General features: G+C 55.2%; 2 protein-coding genes across 2 annotated transcripts in view; one reads left to right on the top strand and one right to left on the bottom strand.

Annotated features, from left to right (window-relative positions):
- Positions 1-9,608, bottom strand: part of CSUI_003498 (uba ts-n domain-containing protein) — a gene marked incomplete at its 5' end in the record, with an annotated part of 36,808 nt that extends 27,200 nt beyond the window's left edge. Inside the window, 5 exons of the mRNA XM_068063696.1 lie at positions 118-4,151; positions 4,823-4,842; positions 5,291-5,559; positions 6,880-8,737; positions 9,078-9,608. Coding sequence (XP_067924329.1) covers positions 118-4,151; positions 4,823-4,842; positions 5,291-5,559; positions 6,880-8,737; positions 9,078-9,608 — 6,712 coding nt within the window. The remainder of the gene's footprint in view (positions 1-117; positions 4,152-4,822; positions 4,843-5,290; positions 5,560-6,879; positions 8,738-9,077) is intronic.
- A 2,728-nt stretch (positions 9,609-12,336) lies between these two features.
- CSUI_003497 (glutamate-5-semialdehyde dehydrogenase) lies at positions 12,337-15,934 on the top strand. Its single transcript, XM_068063695.1, has 2 exons — positions 12,337-13,361; positions 14,159-15,934. Exons 1-2 carry the CDS (start codon positions 13,158-13,160, stop codon positions 15,383-15,385), a joined length of 1,431 nt encoding a protein of 476 aa, XP_067924328.1. The 5' UTR covers positions 12,337-13,157; the 3' UTR covers positions 15,386-15,934.
- Positions 15,935-16,030: the final 96 nt, after the last annotated feature.

The raw sequence follows: 16,030 nt of genomic DNA, 5'->3' as shown, positions 1-16,030 counted from the left end.
TGGTGATCAACTGGAGCAATGGTGTAAGATAGAGAACAACACGAAGAAAGGTTTCTGCCACGCAACCTGACAGCGAGAAACCAACGTGAGAGGCGGGCCTTTTGTAAGGACTCTTACTCTGATATCTGCCCTTAGGGCCTCCCACCTCTCGATGCTTGACGTTCAGTCCCAATCCCTCCTGCCCCCAGTTTCCTTCTGCTGCTGCAGCGACCACTCGTCGTTGAAGTGACATGAACGGTGTTTCCTTACCATCTGCAGCGTTCTCCATACCTCCCGCTGTTGTAGCGCAGGCAGCGACCAAAGCGACAGTACGATAGAAGGAGCGTTTAACTCGTTTTTCTAGTGTGAGTCCGCATCCGCGAATCAGTTCTGAATAGCTCAGCTCCATGTGTTTCTCCAGTCGTGGTGGTACATAGATGGGGTTCCGCCCTCTTCCCGCTGAGTATCTCGCCGCCTCGGCGTACGCACCAGAACCGCCGCACAACTCCGTTTTTCCATCCTCTTCTTCCGCAAACTCATAATTCCGGAAAAAGACAAATCCGGGAAACGCGGACGGGTAGGCGAAACGCCGTGGCCGAAAGATGGCAAACGGCTGACCAGCCCTTCGAGGCCCTGCTGGAGAGCAGACTGTTTGATTGGCTTCCACTGGATCTGATCCACCTGTGCCGGGTGCTTCCAACGAGTTCTGTTCTGTCCCACAAGCGCTGTCTTGAGAAGCGAGTTCGGCTGCCGAAGAAGTGAGAACGTTGAAGACAGGTGGAGGACCAGGCGTGGGAACTTCAGTTCCCATAGAGCGAAAGACACGGAGAGCAAGAACTCTGGTGAAAGGAAAGGATACACATCTCAGTAGAGAGTGTATGATGTCAAACATCTGAAGCCGTGTCTGAGCCCGCCTCCGTCTCTCGCTGAGGGCCACAGACATTCCGCTGATCTCCTGGCCCCCCCCGAATTCCGCTACCAATGCAGCACGCCTCCCCCAAGGCCCGGCGGCATCTGCAGACAGTCTCGCCGCTTCAGCTGCAGCATGTGCGACATCTACAGCTAAGCTATAACCTTGCGAGTCTCTAGAAGTAGACCTGCCCGACTGCCTGCAAACCCGTTCCAAACCCACGTGCCCTCCCCTTCCCGGGCACAAGGACAGCGACGCCGACACATTGGGGACGTATTCCTCTGCCGATAGCAGCGAGTCGCTGGGACTGGCGTGAGGAAAAGAAGTGGCTTCGAGGGGAGTGGCTGAATGCGTGCGTGCATTTGAGCTTGACGTTGGTTGTGAGATGGGTGGGGCAGTGGGATTCAAGAAGAAAAAAGATGAGATCCCATGAAGAATGCCGTACACGACCCGGTCGTCTCGCCATTCATGCTCGTCATCCTCTTCCAGTTCAAGTGTCCTTATTCTGCGTAAAACCTGCCATTTTTGGAGTGTCTTCCACAGGGCAAAATGGGCCTTCCATCCTCTGCTTCTTGCTAACGATTTGCCCCTCCCTTCTCTTGCAGACCTCTCACGTTGTCCTCGCTTCCGCGTGGTTTGTCGGAGCTGCCCGAGCTCGACAGCCGTACGTAAAGAAGCCGCGTCAGCTGCTGCAAGCACTGCTAAGGACCGCGTCAGCAACCGTATATCATACTGCATCCAGGGGGCTTCTGACAAGGAGACGTTTCGTGAGAACGGGAACGCAGCGGGCCCTCGCTTGTCTGAGTGACGACGCTCTTCCGTGCTCACCATGGAGAGGAGTGGTGAGCTCGCCGCTTCAGAGGAGTGCATCTGAACCAGGGCAAGCGGTTCAGAAGAAAGGCAACCTTCATCCGAACTGAGCCGGCCGTCAGTGTAGACTGAAGACCCTGGCGGACGTTGAAGGCTTCTACAGTAAGGCCGAAGGTTTAACAGAATGGCTGCTCGAGATAGAATGACAGCACTCCAGAATTGATAGGTACTCAGGGCCTGCAGCTCAGATGTCTCCGTGTCAGCACTCGGTCTTCTCTCTGGCACTCCTTCCACTGCAGGTGAACTCGATGTATCTTCCGTAGCTAAGCCAGGGTCGTTTGTCTCGTGGACCTTCTGTTCTTCTTCTCGACGCCTCAAATCCAGCATAAACGCACACTTCTGTCTTTCTGAAATCACCCAGTGCCTCCACAGCCTCGTGGCACACCAGAGGTAAAGCAACGGCTCCGCTTCTTTCCAGTCCACCAACCACGCCACCGCGTCTTCTACAGTCTGTAGGTCCGCTTTCGTCTTCGTCGTCTCTGTTTCCCTGCTGATCCCGCTAACAAACCTGACACCTGTTCGGAAAGTGCCGATACAATGCAGCTGCTCTGAGCCGCCTTTTCCTGCCTCACTACTGCCCAATTCGGCTCGGAAAAGACCCGGAAATCGCCCCAAAAGCTGCTCTAATGCAAGAAAAGCGAGTCCCTCCATAAAGAGATGCTTTATCATACAACAGGCGTACGCCCGGACCGCCTGCGACAGGAACACACCACCCATGCATTCCATCGCAGCTGCCGAACCGGCAACAGTATACCGGGACGCCCCCCCACCTCCGCGTGCAGAAATAGAAGTGCCTCCTCGGTTCAACCCATTCTGACGAACCGAAGAGGAGTGTACGTGCGGGACCGAAACGCGCATTGAAGCACGGTCAAGGAGCTGACAAAGAACGGCTCCTAGTCCTTCATTTCTCCAGAGCTGAGCCAGAACCGCCTCTGGTCCAGCTTCCCGTAAAGCTTCTAACTGCGCCGATGCTGTCAAGAATTTCTGAGGTGTCTCCGCAGCCGGAGAGGAAGGTGCCGGGGCAGCCGCCGGAGTTTCTTGTGTCCAACAACCAGTGTGAAGTGGCGGTGACTTCGTGGCAGAGAAGTAAGGAGAATTTCTGGCACAGTCCGCTTTTCCTCCCGCCTCCGCTGCCGCCTCACTTTCGGGAGCGTCACTTCTTGATTCAGTTGAAACATTTTCTTTCCAAGTATTTAGGTGCTCGCCCCTGTAAATCCTGCGTTTGCGAGTTGCTTCTCTGGGCGTGGTTCGTCCTCCTTGCGAGTCTTTCACTACCGCGAAGCTTCCTTCGCAACATGGTCTTGGCATCCACCCGTTTCTTGCGGGCGAGGTCGTTGCAGGCTCACTCTCAGATCGCTCCTGCTGGGGGGCCGGGTCTTCTGCTGTGGAGGAAGAACCTGTCCGACTCTCTGTGAAGACGTCCAGGCCTGTGACTGAGGAGGTTAAACCTTCCGGGTGCACAGCGTCTGCAAGGGCAGCATTCCGCGGGGCTGCCGAAGGAGAGCCCACGGTCTCTCCAGGCAAAGGGGGCACGGCGAACATTTGGTGCTCTTTGTTGTCGAGATGGCCTCTGCTAGGCAGAACAGGGGCAAGAGGTGTGTCCTTCCACCCTAGGCTTGATCCACCTTGCTGTTCTACCGCTTCTGTGTATTTCACTGTTTCACTCCCGTTCGACGAAGGAAGCCTGCGAGGTTCTTCCTTCGGGCACGCGTTTCCTCTCTCCTCACACAGTAGGGGATCGTCGGCGATGCCGCTGTCACAAGGGTTGTGCGCAGGTCCAGGAGGACACAGCGAGTCAGGTTTGTGCTCGTCAGGGTTTGCTGCGGTTCCCTCCGTCATGAACCCCCCAGCAAAAACACAAGAATGTAACACTTCCACATGTTGCTGTTCGTGTATTGACACTGGAGGCCCGCGTAGCAGCGAGCCTATCGACGCAGTCAGTGCCGCGCTGCTTGCCACCAACAACTCGGCTAACACCGGAAGTGCCCGCTCTGCTTGTGGGTTCTTCTGCAGGCCCGCCCGGTCGATTGGTGTCGTGCGCGCGCAGGAGTCGATTTTTGTTTCGATCTCTTCGGAACGGTCTCCAGTTGTTGGCCCCGTTCCTGAGGTCGAGATACCCTGCTGTCGTGATGGTGTCTCGGATAGTGCATTCCTTGGGCTGTAGTCTTCAAGCCACCTCGGCCTTGCGGACAGCCTGCTGCCGCTGATTGCCGATCCGTTTTGGCTTTGCAACCGAGACGGGTCATCCTCTTGCACCCCAGTGCTCGACAGATTTGTCTCCGAACAGCTTTGTGCTTGCACTGCACCAGGCCTCCCCTCGTGCGAAGACCGTCCGTTGTTCACTTCTTGCTTCCCACTTCGTTCTGCGGTCTCTTCAAGCTGTCGTTCTGTTCTGTGGAACCCGGAACGAAAATGAAGACATCTCGTCCAGTGCTGAGCGATGCATACCACTCGGTAACCCCAGAGCGGAGCTGGCGGAGATGTTGCCGTCCCCGGCGGGACACTTGAGACGCTGAAGAGGAAGGTAAAAACAGATGCGTCAACCACCACAGGCTGCGCAGGCCAGTGCTGAGGACCGGATCCGCTGCACGGCGAGATCAAGTGCTGGCACTCCGGAACCTCTGAAGGCGGACAGGCCCAGCGTCCTCGAACAACCTTCGAAGAACAAAAGCAACAAAGAAAGCCATGAGGGCTGTAGCTAGAATTCTCGAAAGAAAGAGCGGCCCGATGAGACACGCATTCTGGAGTCTGGCGGTGGAACGCCTTTATGTTTGCTGGGAGAGGATCTTTTTGACGGAATCCACGCGAATGGCTATACTGTAGTTACCCGAGCTGGACCAGACATGATAACACTTCGGATGTCGATAGGAGACTCTCCAAAAAAGTAAAGTGACTCGAGGGGTTTTGTTACCAGCCGAACCAACTGATATCTCTCCATCGCTCTAAGCTAACACGCTGATGGCCAAGCACCATCGAATCCAGCGTTTAAGAACGCCAGGTATGCGCCTTGTACGAAGGTACAATCCTGTGTGTTTATCTGTCCGAGCATCTGCCCGCGCTCACCCGGCCTGATGCGTCTGTATCTGTGCACAACATCACAGCCCATCACCACTCGACCATGATCCCCCTTCCCCCGACGAGACATGTGGGTACACACCTCTGGCAGGGCTTTAGAATCATAAAAAACGTCCTCAGCATCAGGCATCCCCCCAGTAAACAGATCCCTGTACCTAATTGTGACTACAACATTCCTGAGCAGATTCGCCTAACCTGGATAGCACTGGCAAGACATGCTGCGCGGCCATAAGTTACTCCATCACTAAAAGCAACTTCGACGAGAATTATATGTTTCTGTTGTAGCTCACGCCGAGGTCGATACGAACACAAGACCACGGCTTTCACACGTGGTGCTGGGAGGATGGGAACTGCGCAGATATAGGTCAACATGAAGGGTGCGTAAAACGCCGAAGTGGCCGGCACACAGCTTCCTACAGAATGGGCCGCCCCCCGGTCGGCCTGCCGACCACTTACATGAAGAATGTCTTTATACCGCGTGGTGGAGCATCGCTCATCAAACAGAAGGATAGCGTGGGAGGCACCGGGAAACTCCACAGTTCTGCAGTAGACCGCTGTCTGGGTCTCATGCTCAGAGCTTCTCCGGTCTGACCGCCGGAAAGCGCTTTTCTGAGAAGCTTTGGTATCAAGCACCAGGGGGAGAGCAGCCGACGTGCTTCTTGGGTAGGGGTGGATCGACTCGACTACCTGGGTGTATCGCGAAGTGGAAGAACAAGGGGCAAAGCCTAAAAGACATAGAACCGGACGCACGCACACACACTATTGTACAGAGAGCTGGCCGCGCAGCTTAGCAGTGCGTTTAGCAGCTCGATCACACATGTGTGTAACATGACCCTTGTGCAACCGCACAACCGATTTTCTTCAGACCAACGACCTGACACCACTGTCCCCGACTGCATCCACGCTTTTTCGAATGTAGGAAACCAGGAGATTGAGGCCCTGCGTGGCTCCTGAGCACACCGGACACCGGAGAGGCCCTTGGGATCCATAAGAATATAGGCGTCGCTATTCCCTGTCCGCTGCTGGGACTCCGAACTTCTTTGAAATGAGAAGTAGCTCTTCGCAAACGCATACCGCGGCCATGGAAGGGGAAGGGAAAAGATCGTCTGCTTCGCCGACAGCGCGGCGTGCCTGCAACCGTCTCCATGGACTGGGACACGAAATTCACGGCCACCTCTGAGCTAGGAGATGAGCCCCAACTGTGCTAACAGCCGGACATAGCAGCTGTGTAATATTGTTGACTACCTAAGGAGTCATACAAGGCACCCGTAGTGTAGCGGCACATGCATCGTCCACAAAGACCGCAGTGAGCCCTCCTTGTGGCCACTCCGTTTTGCGTCTTACAAGCCTGGCATCTCATTCGGCCGTCAACGGTTGCGCTCAAAGAAAGCCAAGTGAGCGGCTGCTCAACCATTCCGCAAAAAGAGACCAGTACATCAGTGTGCATCCATTCACGAGATGAGTGAGCAGAAACTTTTACGAGAAGGTGAGCTCTCCGAGTACGTGATTTGATGACACTGCTGTGCGACATCAGTCAGCAGCATAGGTTATGAGAGGCACGGCTCCACTCGCGACAGGGGTACTCATGGCCCGGTTTCTTGAGCTTTAGCTTCCGCCTTCTTGTTGCCTGCGGTTCTGAAGCTCCGGCTTACACGTGTCGCACCCACAGATTCGTCGGTTTCTGCACACTAGTCCAATTCGCCTCACGGGAAATACTCAGTTCTACAAGAGGGTCCGAGGGCTTTGTCACAGAAGGAGTCTGACTCACCCCCCTCCTTTCTCCCGTGGCATGAGTTTCCGTGTAATAGGGGGACACCTGGGACACCCGCCGGTACGTCGTGCGAAGAATGGATACAACCTACCAAGTCCGGCAAGACCCGCGTCTTCCATAGCTAGCCAAACAAGGGTTAAAGACATGACCGGAAGAAGGCATGCCATCAAGACAAATCGCTTCCGCAGCGGGTCTTCCCATCGCGAATGTTTCCAATGAATCTCATTTGTGCGACACGTGAAACGTCACATTCATCGCACCTAGCAACTCTCACCAGTGGAGCGTGTAGGAGTAGTAGGTAGGTTAATCCTAGTGTCATTATTCCTTGGCATTGTAGCATGGCACTCAAAGGATGGAGAAGGAGTGAACAGCTGTAGTAAGGACGAAGAGAGTTCAGGGTCGGCCGCGGTGCAATGGTCCAAGTGCTTCACTAGTCGGTAGAGCTCAGTACAAGCTTTGACCTGCAGCCGCCTTTGCCAGGGATTGAGAGCAAGCACACAGAAACCGTACATGAACGGTATCGCCACTGTGTCAACCGCTGTGCCCTCAAACGCTTCCATTGCTCTGCCGAGGGCGACTCGACAATCCTGTCCATCCGCTTGGAGAGAGTGACGCTGCTCTGGCATTCTGCCGTCTGAGCCACCTGACAAAGCAGAAATCACGAGATCAACAACAAGCTCGAGAGCCACAGAAACAAGGTTCACACACGAGCTTTCTTCGCTTATACAAGTACAGGTGGCCAGCAACGCGCGAATGACGACGCCTTGAAGGATATGACATATTGCTCGCCCGGTCGCGTCAGTTATATTGACTGTCTCTCCTTTGGAGCCGGCAAGCAAAGGAACCGCAGATGCAGTCGGAAGAGATACGGAGTCCTCCGAATCATCAGGTTGGCTCGGTGCTGGCAATATTCCGGCGGTATCCATAGTAGCAGCTGGGAGGAGAGCCGGCTCCACAGCCGTTTCTGCAGTTGCCCCATTGTGAGCGACAGAGGACTGAAACCGCCGTCTCTTGCCAGTGGGAGCCCCGTGCCCATTAGTTTCTGTTTGGTCAGCTCGCGGGACCTGGTCCGCTGCTGTTAAAACCGAGTGCGCCGGTGAACTCGCCAATATATGCCGTTCTGGAAACTCCCGGCCGTCCGTGCCTGCGGTTCCTGCTCGATTCAGGCGAGATGCCACGGGAGAGGCAAACCCCGCGAGGGAGAGGGGCATCGCTGAGGAAAGACAGGGTGGGGTGGTTCTCGAATAGGCAGCCTCAGCTGGAATCGATCCGCGTTCTCCTGCTTTGCACACCTCCACAGCGGTCTCGGTAACTCGTGCGGAGTTGTGGGTATTCCGATGTCCGTCGAAAGAGGGTAGCCTGCTCCTCGCGACGGTCGTAGTCTTCAGTGCGCCCACCTGCTTCCTGCGAACATTTCGCTGAACCAAGTGATGTTTCGCGAACCTGAAAAGCAACTGCAGGACAAAGACGTCCCGACCACCGACTGCTGGCTCTTGAAGTAAATCAGAGAGATGGCGTGCTATCGTTCCTCCCCTCCGAGGAGGCGGTTGACAGCTTCTGCTCAGAGTTTTCGTCGAAAGACTAGTGGTCTTCTTTTCTCTCTCACGCGCCTCCACGGCTGGCAAATGGGCGTGTTCCCTTGCCCAGACCGGATAGGAGAACGCGGGTGAGCTGGGCTCCACCCCGTTGTCCGCGCGGGTATCCCTTGCTGTGGCCGACGGCGCCTCTCTGGAGCTGTCTTCGGGGTGCTCAGGCCTCCCGTCCCGGCGTGCTACCTCCTCACCTTCTTTGGGCTCACTGGCTCCCCCACTACTATTTGCACTGACGTAGTGCGAAGACAGTTCAAAAGCAGGGACGCTGACAGTGGAATGCAGAGACGACCACGGAGGCTCAGGTGCAGTAACTGTTCGGAACGGCAAGCGGAAGTCCGGAAAGTCCGCTACAAGTTTCAAAAAAAGAGACAATACTTCAGGCTCCCCGTTGTCATCCTTGAAGATGGCCCGCAAACCCGTCTCAATCTCACGTCTCTTTGCAGCACACGTGTCTTCCAGGAAGGGATTGACAGCGGCTGCGAGCGAAGCCATATCTAGCGCTTCCGCAAAGCACGCAGGTGTGCTGTCACCGGGGTTTACCTGAACACGGAGCCCACAGATGGATACGGGTTGGCTCGTTAGGTCTGTAAGGACGGGCAGTGAGGTACACAGGAACGTCGAGCCGGCGGGCGTGCTCAGGCGTGTGTATAATGGTTGTGGTCCACCCCGGTAAACGGCAGCAAGCCGGGAGTTTGGGAACCGCGATACCGGGCAGGGCCAGCTGCCAGCTAGGCTAGGCGTGTGACTGCTCTGTGTATCGAGTTCTCCTTCCCCCATAGCCTCGCAACACCCCGTCTCGAAGGCAGAAAGTTGGTCTCATGTTTCAACTGTGTACTTGTGCAGCAAAAGACTTGACAAACCCAATCTTCTAGCTAGTCACCTGTGCGCGGCGAAATACGGCGTCGAGGACCTCGACGAAGAGTGCGCACTTGAGGCCAACAAGTTCATCAAGAGCTCTCGCACCCTTTGGTTCCTGTTCGTCGGCCATCCAGCGGAGCTTGGCCACGCACCACTTGAGAGCCTTTCTAGGCATGCCGTCCAACAACGCGTTACCAGCGCCCTGCCCCCCATGCCCTACCAGCGCCCCATGAAGTCCTACAGCCTCTGTCCCTATGGCCAGCCCAGCCAAGCGCCCCAAAGTCTCGTCGACAGCATCGAAGACGCGAGCACGCTTTGCTAAATACTTGTCGACTGTCTGCACACTAAGGCCAGACCGTCGGCCAGCGTGAGTGACAGCAAAATCAGTGAGAAGAGGCAGGTGCGCTCCCCATGCTGACTTGACAGCAACGTCCAGCAGCGCGGCATCATACCTTTCCTGTTCAGTAAGCTCAAAGGAGAAGACCGGTACCCGGTTGCCAGAAGAAACGTCACCAGCCCCAAAACCCTGAGAAAGTCTCTGATGTGACGCCATCGTGGTATGGCCAGCCGGAGTGCTGGTACGGTGGAGCGGTGGGCTGTTTTTTCAGGAGAGCCGCACAGCTGGACAGTTTTGCGCCAAAGCAGCCTCCCAAGATTAAACAAGTCGCGTTCTCCCCAGCGCCATCGATACGAGGCACTTTGTGTTTTTCTGGGTATAAGAAGATCGCAGTGTACGCTTCTCCCCGTAAGAGTCTTTGCACGGGGGTGTGGAGCTCTCAGTTACAGGCGAAGTGCACCCTTGCATTGTGTTCCATCATGTAGCCTTAAAGGCGGCCTTGTCGGGACCCCTGAGGGAGCTGTTGCTAGAGAACCTGAGGAAGCCGCGGACTGTGGTGCACGGCCGAGACAGCATCGGGCGGAATGGTTACTAGCGCAGGATTCCGTCGACAAGGAACGACCAGACACTTTAGCGCGTCACGAACGAGAACCCGACAGTCAAATAAGATCGTTCTCCGACACTGCTGAAACAAAGGAAGGCTGAGAAGGTGGGCACTCACTAGAAACCTGTCGTAGAAATGATCTTGAACACAGACACAGACTGAATTGGCTGATGCAGGAGTCAACAGAATCGGAATCCGCGAAGGAACAGGGCGGGCATTTTCTCAAACTTCTGCTTGTCGCCATGGCTCGAAACAGCTGAGGTCCGAGACCGACCAGCTCTGAGACTTCTGATCCCAGACTCACACGAACTGCGATACCAGTGCCTCGCACGCCACTCGTGCCTTCACACCTCGCTGAAAGGGTAACGCGGGGAGTCAGATCCCGAACCGGTGCGTGATCGCTGGTGTGAATAAGGCCACGGCAAAAACTACCTGCTGTGGATCAAGGCCCTACTTGTTTCGCACCAGGCACGTTCACGAACAACAGTAAGAGTCCTCGGGAAGCTGCCACGGCAAGTGAACAACCACCATCTAGCCACGAATAGGCGGCGAGGACCTCAAGCTCAGGGAAATGCAGTGAGCCGTGGCAATCTGCGACGTGATTTACTTCCCAAAAAATCACAGACTGAATGTCAAGTACGGGTAGAAAGCGTAGCTGCTCCGTCCAGGTCGTGGAGACGCTCCCAAGCAAGGCAGGGAGACCATAGGACCAAGAGCGGGCACGGAGAACTTCAATCCGAATGAACAAGGGTAGTGTCAATGGTCCGGGTACGTAAGAAACTTCGAGGTCAAAGCTGAAAGACTTCTAACCCTCAACACACTGTCATCTGTTTTTGGCTGCGTTCAGCAATGCATGCTCATCCATTCCCAGCTTAGTCAGCTGCTTGAAGTCCCAAGTCACGCCATAGTCGGAGGTCGTGTTACGCTTCCTCTTCGCTAGTGAGAGCCTCGGTCAGTCGAGTAAACCACTGAGCCTCCCCGGAAAGAACAACAATTTGGGAGTACCCATGAAGCCAGAAACGCTTGGTGGCGGCACGTGCTGATCATATGGAGAATGCATTCCCAAGGGTAGAGCACAGGTAGTACGCTACAGGGATCGCGGGTAGTGGGTACCATCCTCTCGTTGGAACGTGTGTGTTTAGAAACGCCGGAAACACGAGGTGCTGATGTGCTTCTGTCTTTTACTGCGCGGAACGCGGCGAGTCTTCCCGGAACGAGCGACGATCGCCGTCCTAGTACGTGTACCCACGTCACAACAGAAAGGTCAAATAGGCCCAACTGGCCAACTTCCCACGGTTGCCGGCCCCTGCCAGTGTTCGCTTCCCCGCCAGCACGTTACATTTTGTGAATCAACCTGATGAAGCAACGAACAATTGTTGTGCTATTTGAGACGCGTCCTGACTGGCTCTGGGTGTAAACAAGGCTCACGGTGTTCTTTTCTTTGTGGCCCTGTTGCTGTTGGGAGAAGGTTCCGAAACTCCGCCAGCACTGAAGAGAACTTTAGTGATGGCCCTTGAGAACCTGTCTCCGCCGCCTCGGATTGATTTCGTACGGTCGTCACCGGATTCCACTTCGGTACTCGCTCAATCAACCCTAAAACACAACAGAATGAAGAAGAGTTATGATGTTCGACCGGGCACCCAAAAACGAGTGTTCCTGCGGTAAGTCAGCACTTCGGGGAACAAACGAGTGGTTGATGGCAGGTACTCCACGGTGAGACTAGCAGTTTGCTGGTCCACTACCTGCTGCAAGGTCTGACATACTCCAGCTGAAAACTGCTTTGTGTGTGCCGTGCAGAGGGTTTCTGTCTCCCCGGGCAGGCGCACGTGTGCTGAGGAAAGAGTGAACGTTAGACAGGGGGATCGCCTGGGGTGTGTTGGCCTCGTCATGTTGCAAGCTCCGGGGGCAACAGCCCGCCCTGAGACTCCCCCGGCTTCGTTTAGAGCGCGATTCTGCACACCCCAAAGACAACAGAGCGGCCGAGTCGAGGGAAGGGAGTACAGCAACTAACTTATGCCGACTTTTGGATAGCACCTTCTATATTCCTTGAGGAATGGCTCCCACGCGGTCAGTCATCTGCGCTAAGTCCGTTTGCACTCGGCCTGCCGAGGTGCCTCGGTGTGCCACGTCCCTACCCGCGGTGTCTTGCCGGGACTGCAGACCGGGCGACAGCTGGTCATGACTGGGACAGGAACAACATTCGACTTTTCGATGTGGACAATGCGCTGTCCATCGCAGTGAGCAAGCTAACTTTTTGACCGCAGACCCGTCCGAACAGCAAGCTCAACTGCCGTGCCCAAACGAGAAGCTCCCAGTGACTCAGTGTCCTCAGATGTTTGTACAGCTTTGCTAGAAGTAGTTGGGTTCGGATACCGCCGTCTGCCAGGCAGCCTACAGTTTGCCTTCTACATGTCTTCACCTGTAACCCCGGTCCAACAAACTGAATGCGCTCGTGTCTCAGTTTCACCGCAGCGCTCCTGCTCCTCTGGTACTCTTCTTGCGCCGAGTTCACCCTGTCTTCGACCACTGGGTGACTAGCCTTGTCCGTTGTATTCAGTTATTGTGTCACAGGCCTTGGCGACAACCCGGCAGCTTACTGCACTCTCCGCAGCCTTGACGTGTGTAACAGAGGCGGTTTTCTCTAGCGTGTAGAGATCCCCTTCTCTGACCTGAGGAAACTCGGTTGCCGCTTCGGGGCCCTGTCCTCTCTCTGCGTGGGACTTCACCGCTTGTGTGTTGTACCGATGGAATGGGCACGTCTCAACGCCTGGAGTTGTTACCACCGCCTAGATTCCCTGGTAGAGGCGGTACGGTGTGAGATTTTGCGGCATTGAGCATGCAGGTAGACTGCTCCCAGTGCAATCACTTGCCCCGACTCATATGTAGAGACCTCCCCGGGCACCCTTCGAAGGCAAACGGTCGTGCACTCGTCCCCGCGGGGTCCCCTCAGATCTCTCGTCAGGTGCGTTCTCTATACGGCTCGAGTAACTCGGGGCTTGGCCTGTGACGCACGTACAGGATGTCCAGTGCCCTATCTGCATATTTCTCCGTGAACAGAAGCGGTCCGCACCTGACGAGCCGCAGCCGGGGAAATAGTGGAGAGTTCTCTGACACGTCTGCGTGAGTACCCGCTCGACCCAGCGTTCAGCACTGCTGGAAAAATGAAGACCGAGCACGCTGCTCCGTCTAATGGGACGATGCCGGAGATAAGTTCCGTCCTTCAGGCAGCGAAGAAAGCTCGGCAAGCGGCTCAAAAGCTACAGACAACGACACTCCAGGAGCGGAATGCTGTCTTGACTGGGTATAGGGACGGTCTTCTCAAGTTTCGAGGTGATATTGAGGCTGCAAATGCCGCGGATATCAAGGTAAGATCGGCTCTGCTGGGAGCAACCTAAAGCGTAGAGGTGGCCGGAGAATGCGTGCACCCAGCGAGGTTGTGTGTGTATCAGTTCTCTTGCAGCCGATGGAGCTGGTGCCTGGAACACTTCTCACCTGGAGAAGCAGCTATATGGGCTGTCCGGTGGATAGGCAGTCAATGAGGGGAACAAAAACGTGGACTCTCAAATGGGAGAGGAAGGACGCGCGGACAAACCACACAACAGGTGGCCGTGCGTCGTTTTATATTCCTGTTTGAAGCTTCCGCAACAACGTAGGGGGCCGAAGTCTTTTCGACTTTCCTAAGCTACTCGAGAAATGACTGTGCACCGGACCTTACTTACGAGCCGTGGGGGCTCTGACAGGGCAGTCTGTCCCGCTACCTACGTGCTCTTACGCGAGTCCGACTAGCCCATGTCGATCAGATTCCAAGCTATGTCCACAGGACTCTCTTTTCTCCACCTCCGCACCCTTTTGTACTAATTTTTGTGTACCATATGTACATAGGGTAGTGTCTTCAAGTGGGTGTCCGCCTACCGGAGCTGCATCGTCTCAGCGGGATGGCATTTCCACGAACCGGTTTCCATCTTGTAAAGTCTACGTGGCGTACGTGAGTTCACGGGCGTGCTCCGGCCCCTGTAACTGGACACAGGTGTTTGCTTGGTTGCGCACGCGGCTGCCAACACATCCCAGTGACTTGGTTCGCCCCGTTGCTTAGTGTGGAGTTGATTCTTTTGTCAGCGCAGCAAGTACTTTCCGTTGCTTTCGATACTGATGTTTCTTTCAGGCTGCTTCTGCTGCGGTCGCTACCGGGGAGCTTTCTAGCTCTTTGTTCAGTCGGCTGGAATGCACAGGTTCCAAGTTCGAAAGTTTGTTGGCAGGCCTGGACGCCCTTGTTTACCAGAGCGACCCCTTGGGTTTCTGCGATCTAGCTAGAGAGCTAGCTGACGGTTTAGAGCTGTTTAGGGTTTCCTGCCCTATTGGAGTAATAGCAGTCATCTACGAGGCACGCCCGGAAGCAGCTGTCCAAATTGCGGGCTTGGCCATGAAGTCTGGAAATGCCTTGATTTTGAAAGGAGGGAAGGAAGCCAGTGCGTCAAACCGAGCAATTTACGAAGCACTGAAGTGGGGTCTGAACCACGCGGGTATGCCAGAGAGCGCAATCCAGCTACTTGAGGGCAGGGAGGAAGTCGCCGAGCTACTGAGTTTGGACACATTGGTGGACCTAGTAATTCCCAGGGGTTCTAAGTCACTTGTACAGCACGTGAAACGGAACACACGGATTCCCGTCCTAGGTCATGCTGACGGGTTGTGCAGCGTCTATGTGGATGCTGACGCAGATGTACCTCAGGCAATTCATATTGTGAAAGACTCGAAGTTACAGTACATGGCGGCGTGTAACGCGGCCGAGTCACTCTTAGTCCACGAAGCATGTCTGACACAGTTCTTTCCAGATCTTGTGGCGGCGCTCGGTCCTCTCGGTGTCAAATTCAAGGTAGACAGTGCAGCTGCCGCTTGCGTTCCTCCGGACTTCGCAAGGTTCGTTGAACCAGCAAAAGAGGAGGATTTCTTCTTAGAATGGTTAGCGCCGGTACTTGCTGTGAAAACAGTTCGGAACGTTGACGAAGCTATAGCTCATATCAACGCACACGGCTCACATCACACAGACTGCATCATTACCAAGAACCCCGAGACAGCTGATGTATTCATGAAAGGCGTGGATTCGGCTGGTGTGTACTGCAACTGCTCAACGCGTTTTGCGGATGGATTCCGCTATGGCTTTGGAGCTGAGGTAGGCGTGTCCACAGAGCGCGTACACGCTAGGGGTCCTGTAGGCTTAGACGGGCTTGTCACGTACAAGTACAGACTCTATGGACAGGGTCAGGCTGTCGGAGACGTGGCAGACGGAAAGGTTGTGTTTACACATAAGACGCTGAAAGGGAAGAATGACGGGACTGGAATGGATTCAATCGAAGACATTGCGGATCGATATGCGCAGCGGTTGACCAAGTAAACAAATGGAGGACAGACGTGTCGTCAGAGGGACAGAGGCCGGCGGTTTGTATCTATTGCACAGCCAAAGGAACCGAGCCGGCCGAGCTACCCACACGGGGCCCAAACAGCTCAAGTTTGTCGGGTGGGCCCTACTAAGTTCACCTTCGGAAGAGGAAGAAGAGTATTGTACTGTGATGGCTGACGGGCCAACAAGGGGTAGCTTTCTGGCAGAGGGCCACTGTTCGTTGGACCCATTGGCATCCGATCCGCGCTCGTGTTCTGCAGAAACCGAACCGGAGTGTTGGGTGTTTTGGACGATTTTGTGTCAAGCGTGCTGAAAACGTGTACTGTTTCGGGGTGTGAGTAATCAGCATCCTTGAGTCCCGGGACCGGGCAGCACAATGTGACTGTTGTGGTGTGGAAGTGTTTTTGTGGCGTCTGCTAGAGAGGGTGACGGTGGGTCGACAAGAGAAGTCTCATAGAGTGGTTGTGTTACAGAGAACAGTCTAGTGCTTGCGGGCAGTGCCCTTCGCACTTCCACCTTTTCCGCGTGATTCGGACACGGCCTTTGAAACCCTTGTTGTGGTGACAGAGCGAAGCTCCTTCCTTGTCGTACCGTCTTGAAGCCGGGGTCCAAAGGCGCGATACAGAACGCACGGGCACA

This window comes from Cystoisospora suis (assembly GCF_002600585.1).
Source record: "Cystoisospora suis strain Wien I chromosome Unknown contig_1570, whole genome shotgun sequence".
NCBI classification, from domain to species: domain Eukaryota; phylum Apicomplexa; class Conoidasida; order Eucoccidiorida; family Sarcocystidae; genus Cystoisospora; species Cystoisospora suis.
This window is presented reverse-complemented; position numbering and strand designations above follow the sequence as displayed.